The sequence below is a fragment of the Phaethon lepturus genome, unplaced genomic scaffold, assembly GCF_000687285.1.
Source record: "Phaethon lepturus isolate BGI_N335 unplaced genomic scaffold, ASM68728v1 scaffold16836, whole genome shotgun sequence".
In the NCBI taxonomy this organism is placed as follows: Eukaryota; Metazoa; Chordata; class Aves; order Phaethontiformes; family Phaethontidae; genus Phaethon; species Phaethon lepturus.
The window spans coordinates 21,266-38,327 of record NW_010547055.1 but is presented as its reverse complement, the minus strand read 5'-3'; the positions used below and the strand labels follow the sequence as shown (position 1 = coordinate 38,327).

The 17,062-nt window shown below is 38.9% G+C and overlaps 1 protein-coding gene across 1 annotated transcript in view; it reads right to left on the bottom strand.

Moving 5' to 3' along the window:
• Positions 1-3,017: 3,017 nt before the first annotated feature.
• Positions 3,018-17,062, bottom strand: part of LOC104622671 (myoD family inhibitor domain-containing protein-like) — a gene marked incomplete at its 3' end in the record, with an annotated part of 35,114 nt that continues 21,069 nt past the window's right edge. The window contains exon 3 of the mRNA XM_010289526.1: positions 3,018-3,293. Within this exon, the coding sequence (XP_010287828.1) occupies positions 3,018-3,293 (276 nt within the window). The remainder of the gene's footprint in view (positions 3,294-17,062) is intronic.

The following is a 17,062-nucleotide window of genomic DNA, read 5'->3' as shown; positions in this document are numbered from 1 at the left end:
AGTTTTTAAACTATTTTTCAAACTATTTTTCAGTTTATACAAAGTTACATAAACGACAGTAAGATGCTCCTACTTCAAACACAGGTCTGCTACCCTGCTAAGAGAACTACTCATTATCTTCCACCTTTATGCACCTAGTGGTTCTTAAGACCCTGGCTTAACACAAAGGCTATTTGGTGGACTTGCTTTGTCTTCAGTTAAGCCATCAATATCACTTGGGATACTCTAACAAATTAATGTAGTCGGCAGCATGAGTTAAATAATGCCCACCAATCCCATGCTTGGATTCAACATCTAGAACAGATGAAGTTGCATTATACTAAAAGAGAAAAAAGGGGAAAAAAGTCTCATTCAAATACACCCTAAAATGTTCAATTTTAAACGCTAGATTTAAAAAATTCTTGGGCAAGATTGTTCACTACATCTCTAAGCTCAACATACACAGTCCAGAAGGTTGAAGAATGTTGCTTCAGGCCTGGCTCCTGGAAAAGCATGAGTGGTAACTTAAATATGGTGGCAAGCCTACATTGCCTGTCCTTCCCCAGAGCCTCACCTCCATGCTTGCAGGCTTTCTTTGTCTACTTGACTGCTGCATCTGGCCTTAATTCACTTCTTTAAGACCTATCTTGAAAAAAATCCTTGGAAAGAAGATGCCTTCTAGTACCTCTCTGATTTAGAGAGCCTGGGAAAAAATAAAGTGAAGATCTCGCCGTACATACAGGAGGCAGGCTCACGATCTGCTCACCATAGTTTAACAAGCTACCATTTCCAGATGAATACAGCACTTGGGTATGCTCTCAGCCTTTTGAATACGTGAAGTACCACCCTAAATGCAAATTATCACAAGTTACTGGAGTTGTGGGAACTACCCTGACAAATGTAGTAACTTGTGAGGTCACAGCAATTTGACCAGAAGTGAGAGCTCCATTTCAAAACTGAATTAAAACCTGTATTCCCTCTCTTTCTAATTAACTTTTTATAAATGATAGTGTTGATTAAAAAAATGCATAGCATCAAGCTTCATAAGGTTTTGCTAGGAAAACTTAGTTTTGTTTTTATAAAATAATTAGTGCCTACTTCATTTTGCTGCTCCCACCCCCTTAATGAAATTCCTTTTCCATCCCTCCCACTGCCCAGTTTCTTCTTCCCTGTCCTCCTCCAACTCTGCATATGTCACTACTTACCCTCCACTACTCTGATACACAGATGTATGTATTCAGTTACTCATTTTTCTTCATTTCCTAACATCTAGATTTACTGTTCAGCTGCCTCACTGCTGTCCTCTTTAGACCTCCTCCTTTCTTAAAGTTGCTTTGGACTGGTATCACTGCTTCCAATCGCTTTTTCAGGTGTTCAGGGTGTTTCTCTGCACTACACATAACAGATGCAAGAGTGTGACAATTCTCTTTGCTAGTGGTCTACCAACCAGAGTTTTGGAAGAACTGTGATACCTCTGACATCAATAATTTAAAATATTATTAGAACTTCTTTGAATAAAAAAAAACTTTTATTCCCGATATGCACTGAAACCTATCCAGTCCCTTTGAAAAATCTTTAGAAGTGAAACAGTGTTTAAAAACTGCTTTTTAAGAGAGATACTCCTATATTATTTCATAATTCTTTTGGGTTTTTTTAAGCGTAAGTTATGGAGCTAAGTAAGATTTCTTCAGGGACAATATGGATTAATAATAGATGCAGAGAAAGAGCAGAGCTGGTAAGTGCACTCACACCCTCCTAAGTCTCACTGGATGTGAAAGTGTTTCTAAACAGCATATTCTGGAATGCTGACATGACTACAGTTGTTTGATATGTAAGAAAAACACTGGGCTGGAGGGTGAACTGGATTTCACACAACGGAAAGAGATAATGGGAACATGGCAAGTATGAAGTTGTGATTTTGGAAAGAAATATCAGAGGATTGAAAGTGCAACAGAAAAATAACAGTTGGTTCTTGAAGATAAATATAAAAATAAACCACAGCAAAGAAGACCAGCCCATGGCACAGTCCAAGAGCAGCTGTTCATGATATTACTACATAGATTCTCTCAGTAGGTTTGATTGAACTAATTGAAGTCAAGGGAAGTCACTCCACTGACATCAGCAGGCTTCATTCAGGCCACTCGTGCAGTCCTTCTGATCCTTCTTCCTTTCATCTAAGCTGAGAATCCTCCCCATTTCACTGAACAGTACCATTTCCCATTTCTCTAAGAACCTGTGCCTGTACCCACGCCCCCCCCACCGATTTTTTTTTAACCAGCCGCATCTATGCCTGCGTCAACCCAATAAAATTTATAGAGTCTCTGCACCCTTCTTGTAACAGGCAGGAGCAAAGCCCATCGAGTATATTAGCGCTAATGGGCAGGCAGTGGATTGAGGAGAGACTCAGGAACTCTGGGACCATTAGAGTAATTGCAAGCAGTGAAAACACACACACACAGTTAAAACAAAAGGGAAATTATTTACTTTTGCTTATTTAAGCCATGCACAGGGAGTACAAAGCTTTTTCATGCAAATTATTTACAGTCCAAATACAGTACAAGGCACGTTGAAGCACAGGTCCAAATTTTTTACGTAGTGTAACAGCCTCATGGCTAGTCAGAATATCTGCTAACAGAACATTTTCAAAAGCAATTTCTACCCTCATGGAGCCTGCCATTATTGGATTTAAGTATTTACTATGTTTTGAGCTAGTGCTTTAATATTTTTTTCTGGTGTGTATGTGACAATGTTGACAGGAGTTTCTATCAGTTCAGGATACTAACTAGAGAGACTAAAGTATTATCAGACTGTATTGGCCAAATGTTTGAAAGCAAGAAATTTCCCATTGCTTCTATTTCCTTCAAATACTTAATATTTTCCTTTGGGGAAGTAACTTGTGTTTTATCATAATGATTTCTATTTGCTTCTGGAGCATGAGTCATGCTCTTCAATTATTTTCAGTTGATTGTGTAATTAGTAGTGAGAATGAGGCTAGTCTTTACTCAGTTTGGGTTTTTTTAATAACAATTTCTGCTTACCTTCAGGTGAAGTACCTGGCTTTTGAGAAAACGCAGAGCTTATTTTACTCTTCTTGCTGCTGTTGCTGTTGACAGACAAGGTAGACTGAATTTTTCTGTGCATTTTTTCTGAAACAGGTGATGAAAGTTTTCTGTTGTCTGCAGGTGTGTGCTTGACCCCGTTGTGAATTCCACTTCCATTACTCAGACCCACGTGGCCGTTTTGGATTTTGCCACTTTCTTCCTCACCCCTTTCCAGTGCTGAAGTATTCGGCTGAGGCAAACGTTGAGGTTGTGCTTAAAATGAAAGAAAGAAAGAGTTAATTTAAATTGTAAATAGATAATGGAACACTTTAGGCTAGACTGGGGCGGTAACTATCATTGCTCTTATTGATCAAAGAATAGACTAAAAAGTTAACATTACCCCATCAAAAAAAGAAGCCAAAAAATATCTGTAGATTAAAAATAATTATTATGTATTCAGAAAGAACCGCATGTCTGCATAAGGCCTAGATTCCCCCTTCATCACGGCCCGGAAATGTTCGCAATGTGAATTAGACGGAAAGAATAAGGCAAGCAATTTGAAGAAGTTAAAAATCAGGAATGGGAGAAAAAGTAGCAAACTGAGGTAAACTTGGGTTAAGGGAGCCAAATGAAGAATGGGGGAAATGCAACAGAAGGAGAGAAAAAGGTATGGGAGAGAAGATACAGACTGCAGTAACAGAAGTGAGCTGCAGGTTGGCCAACTTGCCAGTCTTCAGAAAACAACCTGAGTGACAAGGTGGGGTCCCCCTGACAATGAGCCACCACAGATCGGTATATTAGAGAAGAATAGGAGTATCCACGAAACCAGCAACAAGTTTGAGCTTAAATTCATAAATATAGTGGATTGCTGGGAAGAACAAAACCATTCAAACACCGCACTGCAGCAAGCCAGAGTCCCCCCTGCCCATATTCCTCAATTCAGAATCACAATTTTAAAAATGGCTGTAATGGGCCAGTTAGGGCTTTAATGGCAACAAACTGAAACAGTCAAAGGAAAAAAATACAAGGCCTGTCAAGGCAGGAATCTGCAGGTAGCCTGGTTAAGACTCCAATAGTACATGTTATAAACCCATTCTAATGAGATGGCATGAAACTTGACCGTTCTTTGTTGAGCTACTCTATCATAAAGGAGCATATTTTTAATAACGTGGAAAATACGTTGTCTATGGATTTAAAGTCTGTATATAAAGAACAAAAAAGATGCAGGATTTTTTTTAATGTAAAGCTTTGTAGTGAAAAAAGTAGTTTCCAATTAAAGATTCTTATTTAGAAAAAAAATGCAGATTTCATTCGAAAACTAATTAAACTATACACATAGTAACACAACAAGATTTCATAATCAAAAAGCAGCAGTCCAATCACCTCTCCTAATCAAAACACTACTGTATCATGCTTGGCCATGAGGATGTTTTCAGATAGTCCAATCTTCAAGTATTTATAAATCTATTGTCAAGGAAAAAGCCCAGATTCTACTGAACACTCAACTGAAGAGAGATTAGACAGCGCCAGCAGGAAAGAAAAACAGTGCTGCAGTTCATTCTCTTTTCAGATGATTCACATCCATTTGCAGATGATTTCACAGTACAGCCTTGTATGTAGATTACACTGTGTCCAAGATAACAACATGTATAGCTAGTTATAGTTAGCTTCCTCTAATAGAAATGTTTCCACTGATCACTTCAGGTGACAAAACTTTCGGACAAGTACTACTGGGACACACAGACCAACATGGTCTCTAAAAAGATGCTCAATTCTGAATTAGCCTAACAAACCCTCATTATAAAGGACACTGATAACATTCTCAGACTGCTTCCTCCAACTATCATACACTTGTCTAGATTAAACTTCATATAAATCTTAAATTTTAACTCCTGGTCACGTTCACACGCAGAAAGAGATACTTTTCGTAATAGTTTAAATATGAACAGGTTCACTTTTTCTTGCCATTTGATTTTTTTATTCACAGCAACTAAGATTTTAAGATGATACCCTAGCCTACCCGCATCTTATCCAGATCAGAGTAACCCTGGTTGAACCTACTTTACAAAAGTGATAATTTTGTGTTGCAGGAAAGAAAGGGAGGGCTGGGGGAAACATTTATGCTTTAGTCTCCCCAAAGATGTTGCAGAGAAGACAAAGATCATTCCCTTCCATTACCAGCAGTAACTGATCACAAACCTCCAAGCCAACAGAGCAGGAGCACAACACTATCTGACACCTGAACAACTAACTGTTGCCCAAGAAGTTTTCCATTGGCAATATTGAAATGGCTTCTCCTTTCAACTTTGTGTTAGTGTTTGCAAAACCTATGAACAGAAGCATAAGCAAGGCACTTCCTTCACTCCGGAATTCATTTTGTAGTATATATTCTGTTAAGATTTCCAGACTTTTGTAAAGGCCACAAAACAAATTTTTAGGGAGTTTTCTCCTGCCTGAATAGGATTAATCTTTCCACGTATGTGCAAAATTAATTTTGTTAAAAATCAATCGGTATTTCTTCCATTTTAAAAATAGTCAATGTAGACCTAACCACAGTCAAAACCAAAACCTTTGGCAACGTCGGGAATCAAAATCTTACTCTCTAAAATTCAGTGTTCATATGCATAGCTCCCCACAGCTTTATTTTCATTACCCAACTCAAAGGTAAATTGTCCTATTAAGGAACAGTGTTTTTCACGTTCCATGTAATGATGTTTCCTCACACTGTGCTTGGCTATGATTCCCAACTGTGGGATAGTGCAGATGCACCAACAACCTAGAATTACAGGGGAGGGGTTAACCTTCCTCAATAAATAAAAGCAATAGACTGTACTAAAAATTCTCTGTGTCTGGACACGCAAGTTTCTAAAACTGACAGTTATGACCTTTTCCAAGCCAGCTAAATTGGTGGTGGCAGCTTACAATTGTTTGTATATTTTTGGTGCTTTGCTACAATGCAGTAACTTGACAAATTATCCAAAACTCAATCTTCAAAATTAGGTGTGTTTCTGTCACACTGTAGGTGAATGGGAAGTCTTGGGGACTCTAAACAGTTATACGGTTTTGCTTTTATTATTATTAAGGGTTTGGGGAATTTTTTGGTGTTGTTTTTAAATTTTTTTATTAAATAACCCTGTTCCCAAAGTACTCTTACTTCAGTCTTTTATCATTAACATACAACTTTTTAGCTGACTGGCTTTACAATATTCACATGTGATACACAGGTCAAATCAAAATGGAATAAAACCCCAAATGGATTAGTTATCTCAATTTAAATTTATTTTAACTTTATTGATAATTTTGCACTAGGGAGACTTGAATCTTATGGTTAAAACACACTTGAAACCAATTAGGAACCATATAACCGCATTTCTAGCATAAAGAACAAAAGCAATTGACAGTTCCAAGATTAAGCCACAACCACTCTGTTTAAAACAGAAATATTTTTACCTTATTTTTTAAAGGTTGTGTATATCTTAAAAAAAAAAAAGGTGTAATATGGGGAACGACACAATGCTTCTTAAAACACAGTGATACCCAGGGACTCTCACTCTCTCTTTAATGATCCACTGCTCTCATTCAGCTGTCTTTCTTTTTTCAAATCTTTACATATGTGACAGCTCTCAAAAGTAGACCATAGACCATCTGGCATTTTCAGAGGTGTAACTTGTGCAAATTCAGCTCTACTGGGAACACAATGCTATCTTCTGCCTGCGTTATAAAAGATACAATAGAATGTAGAACTTATGAGTTGTTTTGAATTATTCATTTTTTGCCTGTATATTCAAGAAATTTTACAAACTCTGCATTTTGTACTACATAATCACATGCGTTAAAGGTACAAAGAAACTTTTTGACACCTCTTTTCTACAGAAAGATGGCATTTTGTTTGATATGTGAACATTCAGTGCCCGTTATATCATTCTAAACAGGCCGTGTGCTGCTACAAAAGATCCCATTTTACACTCTATGTATGAGCAAAAATTTTATTCTCGATATTCAGTAACTAATGCAATACACATGAAAATTTCAAATATGAGTTGGATGAACATTCAGCATCTTCAAATCAGGATGGCACTGGTCACTTACTATATGTTAAAGATTTAAAAAAAAAATCATTCCTCACACAACATAGAAATACTGTCATTTCAAATAGGTGAATGAATGATAGTTGAATAGCTTCCAATGTCCTAAGAAATACTGTGCTTTTTAAGTTAATATGTTTTTAATCTTTAGCAAAACCAGTAGATTTAAGTCAATATTTTATACAGTGCTAACACTAGTGGATTTTCAATAAGAATGATAAATACTGGATTAATGATTCAATAGACTGAATCTTTTTTGATAGAAAACTAGCAGATAATGTAGCTAGTAATAACTATACATGAATCTGCTGCCTGTGGAAAAGCAATAAAAAGGCAATATATATTGCTATAGCATATAATCTATTAGCGTGTTTCACTGCTTCCTTGTCATTGGTTTCCTTGCAAAGTGGGCCTTAATACAATAACTTCTGCTGTTATTTAACGGACTTTACGTAATAATTTAATTGTGAGGCTACTATCTGGTGAATAAATATTCCAGTACTAAGCATTTACTATGGTTTTGATGGTTTTGAAGTAACTATGCGCATTCTCATTCAGACTGTCAAATCCTTCAAATCCTTAGCGCAGTTTAAATGAAGAGGCATGTATATATGCACACTGACAATACATTGTTTACACCTTGCAAAATAACAGCTCTTCTTAGAAGAAAAATGCCGATGCATGCATTTAACGGAAAAATGTATGTCAACAGAAGGAAGCTCTCAGCCAAAAGAGGACAGTCTAAGCTATCATTAGGGATTTTCGACAAAACACAAAAACAAACATACATGGAACATAGACTCCTCGAAGTCAAAGTGAATCAAAAGAAAACATCAGGAGGGAGAGAAAAATTGAGGGAGTTAATTAGTAGCCTAATCACATCAAAAGCAATTCCAAGGCAGCTGATACAGATGCCCGTGGAGTTTGTTAGGCTGGCCAGTGCCACCACTGGAAAAAAACACTTTCCCAGCCTGGGTCATCTGACTGCATACCCAGAGAGGTAAGAACGCTGTTTTTCTTTGCTTATGACACAATAGATTATGACAGCAGATCAGGCCACAGAAGCAATATTTTTGCAGGTGGACTAGGGAGGAATAAAATGCACAACTCCTGGGTGTAAAATAATCTAACCTTTGGTATTTTCAAATATTGAGAAAACATGAAGTATCATTTCATTTGCAAATATCCTCAACAATCCTCCAAACCAGCTGCAACCATAATAAGAGGATGAGCTCTTTTTAGGAAATACAGAGGTCCTGCTTGGGTCCATTAATGTCAAAAGCCAAGATCTACATGCTAATTTGAGCTGAGGAAATTGTTTGATCTCAGCGGTAGCTGCTCCCACACCCTCTGCAAGGATCACACGGAAGAGACCACATGCAAGGGAGGGTAAGAATCAGGCCTCTGTTTTCCATCAGCGCTTCTTCGTCACACAGACCTAAGCTTGAGGGGAAAAATAAAGCAGATGACAGATAGTCATGGATTGCACAGTAACACCAGGGCTGCCTGCATTCTAGAGTAAAATTAAGGTGATTCCAAATAGCTTCTGGAAAAGACATAAATTCCCGAGATATAACAGGCAACATTTCCAACTGACTAGCAAAAAATCTTACCTTTTCAAATGTATTACAAATTGTATGCATTCACACGCTTAATAAGCGTAAAATTTCAGTGAAGCTAGAGGAACTCAAATATCTCAATCTCTCTCCCTCCCCACTTTCTAACTAAAATCCTGACTAGTCTCTACATGGATCTTCCAACTACATCAATAGTTTTCTCTGCCTAGCTATCCAGAATATTAACATTCAGATTACAAGATGTACCTCTGAGTCAACCTGTGAAGTGGCTTTTGTCAGCAATTATTTTTGAATATTTTCTAGGACATAAATAGCATATACTGCAGCTTCCATATCACAGAAGGCATACATTAACTAAATAACAAGGTACCATCAAGGTACACTCTATCTTTTAAAATCAATTTTTTACACTGAATTTTTTATACCATGCTGACTTTACAAGGAAAACAAAGTACCAATGAACAGCATCAACCACCTTTTTAGAATTCTTTCTTGTAAGACATGAGGACATCTTCAAAATGAATACAATATATTATTATGAAACAGGATGTCCTTTGTAATGAAAAATACTGTAGTAAAATTGCTGGTACGAGTTTTACAGGACCCACACTGAGAACACTTTGTTACAATACGTCTGAGAACACACCCAGAGAACACCAGGTATAACAGAAATGGGGCTGGCAGGGGACAAAGGGAAAAGACATTTTATCCCGTTAGCTCTCAGTCGGGGAAGGGCTGACGAGAACAGCAAACGCATGTGTGCATGTGTGTTTATGGGTTGAGAAGGCGACACAAGTGCACGAGAAGGTGCCAAGAGCACTCTTAAATCTGTGCAAAGACACCTGCAGTGCCTTCCTTTGGAAGCACTGCAGGACCTTCCGCACTGTTTGAAGGGTTGCAGGAATTGTATAAAGATGTCTTTGACATACTCAGAAAGAAGCAGTTACCACAGGGAAGCACGAAAAGGGCCGGTAGCCAGAGGTTTAACAAGTTGATAGCCATTCCCACTGAAAATGCGGAGTGAATTTCTCTATTTACAAATCCTTTTTCCTGACGTGTTTTTGCAAAATGAAGGACTCCCTGCTGATTTTTTTTTAAAGATAGCAAGAGCAAGTTTTTAATCATTGCTGAACTGAGTAATCCCTGAACGTTTTGAATTACCTTTCTTTTAACAATTTTCTCAAAATCCAAATATCCTTTTGTCTTCTAATTACCATTAGATTATCAGTAAATTCTCCTTTTGTCATACACAAATCTTGCCGTCATTAGCAATGTTTGTTGTGAGACTGCAAACATTGCCGTCTATGATAAGCTTTGCAGATGATTTGGAAATTCTTGATAGATCACAATATAGAAATAAAGATGATTCACATAATGCAGTGATCGTTAAGCCACATCTACGTAAAGTAGAATATAGTTCTCACTATAGCATACAGGTTTTCACTTCTTGAGAACAAACAGCAGCCGCTTGCCATGAAAAAGCCAAGAAAAGGGTCAAACACAAAACAGGACATTATCGGTAACAGGCACCCAGACACCTGGGGAATAAATTTCTGTGTAAAGCTGTTTTCAAATGTGGGAAATTTTACTACAAACTTTCCACTCGCAACACTTATCTATCCATTTTTCTCCTCATACATTCTGCTAGAGGAGTGGAAAAGAATTGCAGTGAATTTGCTCTTACGTTTCATACCATTACAACTACTTACAGCAGTGGTAATAGTTGCACAGGTATATGCAATGGCGATTTAACTCGTGGTCACCATTCCAATGTCCCATGGGCATATTTGTGGTGTTTTATGTATTCATTAATTACTACTGAAGCTGAATTTTTTTGTATTTAAGGTGAAATGCCTAGTTATTTTGTCCTATGTTTTCTACATAGGTAACTTATTAAGAGGCATCTTAATCTACTTTTTTGTTGTTGTTGTTAAATCATGCTATTTTATGCGCAGTGGCTTGTAGAAATTGGATTTGACAACAAGATAATAAACACATTAAGAATCAGAGAAATAGGTTTTTTATTAATTTCTAAAGTGCTGAAAGTGGTCTTTCTCCAACACAAATAATCAGTAATTTAATAAATGTGAAGACAGTCCCCCAAACTATAAAGGATACAAAGGGGTGCAAACCCCATACAATCCTGTCTGAGGAACAGAATGCTTTGCTTCTGGAGCTCTAATTTTAAAAGGAAGGTTAATTAACCACTAGACGCAAAAATGTAATCCAAGCTGTTGGCATGACAATTACAGCAGTTATGCAATTAGTACCTATTACAACATATGGTTATACGACTGCATAAAGACACACTGGCGTCCCATGGAATTTAAGACATTAAGTCAAATATTTGGAACAGTTTTGATGCCCCTCACTATTGTGTTACTTGTTCCCAAATCAAATAATAAACATCAAAGAGAAGCTACAAACAACAGGATATCGCTTGCTGGGTATTGCCTCATAAGCAGCACAGCAGGATGTACCAGACAGGAGAGATAACCTCAATGTCATTAACAGCGGTAACCTGGGCAAGCGCACAAACAGGTCCTCTTGGCTCCAGCGTCTCCTGCTCCCTTCCTCAAAACCCCAACATCCGCTGACAAACTAGACACCGCTTCACTGTGGGAATGAATGTGGGATGGCGAGGCAAACAGCAGTCCTGGCTTCTCAGCCTAGCCCTAGCCATTTGCCTTTGAGTGAGAAAATACTCAAAGGTCGGGTTTGTTTTCCACTGGCCATATATACTGCGTTTTCAGATGATGAGATTACAGTGTTTTGTTAAACTCATACAAATACACATAAAAACTGGGTGTACCTGATTGTAAAAAGAACATGAAGGCAAATGCTTGGAATAAGCAATTCCCTTAATGTTCACCGCTCCCTTGATTTCTAGTCCTCCACTCACGTAAGTGACCGAATTTCAGAAGACTCCACAGTGCTCCACCTCAAGTGTGAATCTGACCCCCTGCTCTCAGTGCTCTGCCCTTTACAATCTCTATAATTCTAAGTAACACCCAATGCTACCATTAACAAAACTCACAAGATGCAGAAATGAAAAACAGGAGTAAAAACAGAACGACAGCAACAAAGAGAGGGTAAAGTAAAAAGGTAGCAGGAAAACACAGAATATCAGTACAAAAATGATAATACATGCATTGATAACTGAGTTTCTCATCCCTTTGCTGCACTTATTTTCTCTCTGCTATTCCTTCTCACAACCTAAAGCTGATGCTAAGTTTGGCATCAGCTGATATCAAGTGCAAGAAAACCAAAGGAAGAATAAGAGAAAGCACAGCTGCAAGGAAAATGCAACAGGAGAAGCCAATGGGTAGTAACCACGAGGAACAGGCTAAAGCTTGGGATTTTACATTATTAAAACAATAGTAGGGCAAAAACATCAAAAGAAAAAAGAGCAGATAGCAACCATCCAGCAGAAGACAGCACTGGAGGGGAAGGAGACAGAAAGGGAAAAAAATACATACTGAGCTGAGCCACTTCAGTCTGTGAGGGCAGAAAAGAGTAGGGAAGAAGAAACAAAAATATTCACAAGTAAAATCCCTCTACAGCTGAAGTATTTGCTACAACTTTTACAAGTAAGAAAAGAATTAAATGATAAATCACTGGTTGATAAGCAATGAAATAAAACGAAGATAAACATATCATACTTATACAGTGATCTAGCGCTGAAGCAATAGCTCCCCTATTGCTCGAGGTCAGAGAGGCTCCTGGAGCCCAGGCCAAAAATCCAGCAACAGCAGCATGATGGAAAATGGAAATTCTGTGTCAGAAAGCAGGGCGAGGACTTGACGTCCACAACAATAACTCTTCACCACCCAGCCTGTCATTACTACAGACTGGATAGTTAATCGAGTGATCGTCAGTAGGAGAAAAAAGGTGTGAAAACGAAGTAGACAGTGCAGCAAGTGTCCAACTATTTCCCGATCCTGAAAAAGCGAAGTGTGAGGAGAAAGAGAAGCAACATGTTATCTGCACGGACAACATTAAACACACTGAGAAGGGTTAGTCTCTGCTACAGATGTCCTTCAGCTATGGGAATTCCCTCATGGCAAGCGGGGTCTAGGAGATGGGCACAGGACCCTCGTCACCAATCCACCTGGCTGCTCTGCCCATGGGCTGGATGAGTGGGGCTTCCCCATCCCAAAGCACTCCAGGGACCCCAGATCACCAAAGGATTTTGAGTCACACGCAGAAAGTCCAGGCAGAGCTACCATAACCAAAGCTGGCTCTTGGGCTGCTTTATGCCACTAACGCACCAGCTTGGCACCAGGATGAGCCAGAAATGAAAGCTCTTTTCGCTTTTTTTTTGCCCAGGTGGCCAAGAAGGCCAACAGCGTCCTGGCCTGTATCAGGAATAGTGTGGCCAGCAGGAGTAGGGAAGTGATTGTGCCCCTGTACTCGGCACTGGTGAGGCCGCACCTTGAATCCTGTGTTCAGTTTTGGGCCCCTCACTACAAGAAGGATGTTGAGGTGCTGGAGCGTGTCCAGAGAAGGGCAACAAAGCTGGTGAGGGGTCTGGAGCACAAGTCTTATGAGGAGCGGCTGAGGGAACTGGGGGTGTTTAGTCTGGAGAAGAGGAGGCTGAGAGGAGACCTTATCGCTCTCTACAACTACCTGAAAGGGGGTTGTGGTGAGGGGGGTGTTGGCCTCTTCTCCCAAGTAACTAGTGATAGGACGAGAGGAAATGGCCTCAAGTTGCGCCAGGGGAGGTTTCGATTGGATATTAGGAAAAATTTCTTCACTGAGAGGGTGGTCAGGCATTGGAACAGGCTGCCCAGGGAGGGGGTGGAGTCGCCATCTCTGGAAGTGTTCAAGAAACGTGTGGATGTGGCGCTTCAGGACATGGTCTAGGGGACATCGTGGCGCTGGATTAATGGTTGGACTTGATGATCTTGAAGGTCCTTTCCAACCTAGTGTTTCTGTGATTTCTGTGATTTTTTGAACTAACTGTTTTGGTGTGCCCTGAAGAGATGTGGCACCGTCTCGCCCAAAATGTTTCTGGGCAAGCTGTACAAATCAGATTCTTGAGAATACACCTTGAGAAGTCCTCTTATCAGAGTCCCTGAAAAACCTAAATCCTCTTTTTTCCTTCCCCAGATTCAAAACTGAAAGCAACCATGGACTGAAGGCTGCATCTCTGCATCAGTGCTTACTGCCCTTTCCCTTCCCCACCCCACAGGCATTTTAACTGCGTTTTACACTAAAACAGTAGTTTCATATGCTGAAGGGAAAGGCAATGTTGTATTTTGGAATGTAAAAATTTATCAACCAGATTTGTGTGTTCAATTCAAAGCTGAATGTGCTAATCATTGTCACCAATACTTAGCACAAAGGAAAATGTTTTTAACGTACTTCTTATTTACTGTATTCTAACAAAATTGTCTAGGAAGTCCTCTTTCTGACTCAGCTGGACAAACCCACCCATCCTGGCCAAGCTTTCATACATGACCCCCTTACATGAATTCAATATAGTAGGAAAAAAAAAAAAAGCTCAACAACTTTTTGCCTGCTGCTCACGCACACATCCCTTCGAGCAGTGCAAAAGTCAGATTGCTGACCGTTGACGGTGAGGACCAAACTTCCTGTAAAAGTGATGTACTTAGTTTCCTGAAAGGAAACACAGCATAAGCTGCTCAAACAATTCACAAGAAAGCTCCGATATCTGAGCCACACAATTACAAATCTGTCCTGCTAGAAAAATACAGTGTCACATTAGTCACCAACGGCTACAAGCATAAAAAAATCAGAGAAATAAGCCCATTAACACAAAGGAGAAAGCACCAGATTATCTGAAGGAATAGGTACGTTGTCTTAAAAAGATGAAACTACCTGTAAAACTTTTTTCTTTCATCCCACAACTGAGCTAAAATTCTAATGCTCCACTCTGTTTATGAAAAAAAGATAAAAACCTCTATGAAATTAGATGATTTCAGGATAGTAGCCCAAATCTTTTCAGTATAGTAGAGGCCAGCAGCACCAGCAAGTCCTTATACTGCAGAACTGAGTGAATAGCAGCCGAATACTGGTTTTTATCTCTAATGTACTGAATGGGAGTATTCTTATTTCGACATGTTTAAAAGCATGCATCGTTACACATGGAATCATTTTCGTTCTCTATTAAAAATAGAAAAAATATTTCTTTCAACTTATAAAACTGCATAATTTGGTCTACTGGAGTTTATTTCATTCACCTTTTGTTTAAAAATACTTCTAAGAGTAGCATTTAAATTTGGAAGAGGCCCATGCTTTGAATCAGTGCTTCTTTCAACAAGGATCTTTCTTCTGAAAACCTTTTGTTTTGTCTTACTTAGAAGACCTACTTCCCTTTATTAGCAGAGAAAAAGAAAATCTTTCTGTACACTAATTGCAATTACTTTTTTCTAGATGAAGTGCAGATATAGCAGTGAAATCTGTGCCACATCAACGTTATTCACAACACTGAAAAGTGTCCATTTTTACATTTACAAACATTTTGTTACAAGGTTTTGCAAATCAGAAGGATTTCACAGAAAAGAAACAGCATTTTAAGTGAAAGCATTAGAATTTACATTATTTTTTGCTGTCCGTTTACAATTCAAGAGCTTTAAAAACGCACAGCTGAGGCAGCAACCTCCTCTTTCCCGAAAAGACGGCAAGTACGGCAGCAACGCTTGTCTCATAGCAAAGACAGCAACGACATCATGTGCGAACAACCCTCCTTCACTGCTTAAGCAAGCCTTCAACCCCACAAAAGCCTTCGGCCAGGCTGCTGCCTCCATCGCCCCGCGCGGTGCAGCTGTTCCGCGCTTGGGAAACCTCTCAGCCGCACTTCTTGCGTTTCTTGGCCCCACACAGAAACGCTCTTCGGAAACCATTCAAACAACTGCCAGCAGGCCAGAACTGCGCTGGGTTTGATACATCCTTATCGACTCCACTAAAGATTCGTGCCATCTGCCATTTTATTTGCACTGCTGCCCATAGCCCTGCCACTTGAAGTTAATTCCAGCACCCTTTTCCTGACTGCTCCTTCGGCACAACTCGCTCCATTTTATTGTGCCATATCATTTTCTTAGGCTGCTGGAACTAACTCATAATGAGAACATCTCCCTAGCACCTTGTATTTAATTACTGTTATGATAATTTAGACAAAACTCCTTGTTTCTGTACAGTGCGGTACTGCCAAGCCAAGCTACTAAAAAATCATCAGTATTTTATTTTAAAATACATTCTTTTTATTGGCATTCACAATTTTGAGTCTTGTAACTTTCAGCTTTTGTCAGTAGCTACAGACTAAGACCAGGTTAAATTTTTGTTTATTTTATTAAAGTTTAAATCTCACATAATGACATGACTCCAGAAGCTAAGATTTTCATAGTGCGTTGTAATATTTAACAGTTGTTTTCGTTTCTTCCTGAATGCACGGTATCTTTTCATAATGTTTAATTTACTGTTAATTCTCCAACAGTCAAAATACTCATTCCAATAAGAAGGTTCGTTGCTACTTACAAAATAGCTTAAATGTTGATGTTAACACACAGAAGCTGAAGTGAACAGGCCTTTATACTGAAGCATTTTAAAAACATTTCCAGGCAGCCTCTAGGCACAACCTTCCTTTTCGTTGCATTTCAGATACGTAACTGAAATAGAGAAACAAGTGGGGAAACAGGAAAAAGGACTGTTCAAACAAAGAACAAAAAGCGGGAAAGGGGGACTAGAAAAAATTATGCAAAGAGAAAAATGGCTTAGAGACAGTAACTGTAATAGGGATGGGTCAGTCTTTCTCTTTTTACTTCATAAACTAAGTATGGGAAAAAGAATGCAGAATAATTTATTAAGAACGGGAACAAACCTTCAGCACTCTTCCAACTTTGACTCCACCATGATAGCCACCACTGCTCTTTCTACCATATTGCCAATCCATACCCTTTACCAATATTACCATAATTTCTAAAGCCTTTTTTTTAATTATCAAAACTTTGAAGTGCCATTCCATTATAGTAACTTGTGAAATGGATTTCTAACTCTGAGTTTAAGTTTTCAGAGCCAAGTGGATTATTCTACAGGAACCTTCCCTGTCCTACCAAACGAGTCTTCTCTCCTTCTCCGTAAGGACCTGTTCCACAGATACCCAACAAAATATTGGTAATAGGACCTAAACTTCTTGCCCTACTCCAGTTATCCCAGCAGGATCCCTGGTGTGGATGCAGACATTATAACAAAAGAAAGCTTTTGCCATGTTATTTTCTGCTGTTCAAGGAGGAAGCATAGCACAGCAAGTGAGGTCTCTCCGTTGGGCTGTTCTTCTCAGAGAGCTAGAGTAGCGGATGCTCTGTAATACACCAACAGTCAAAACCAGATGGTGATTTATTTAAAATTAAGATTGAGT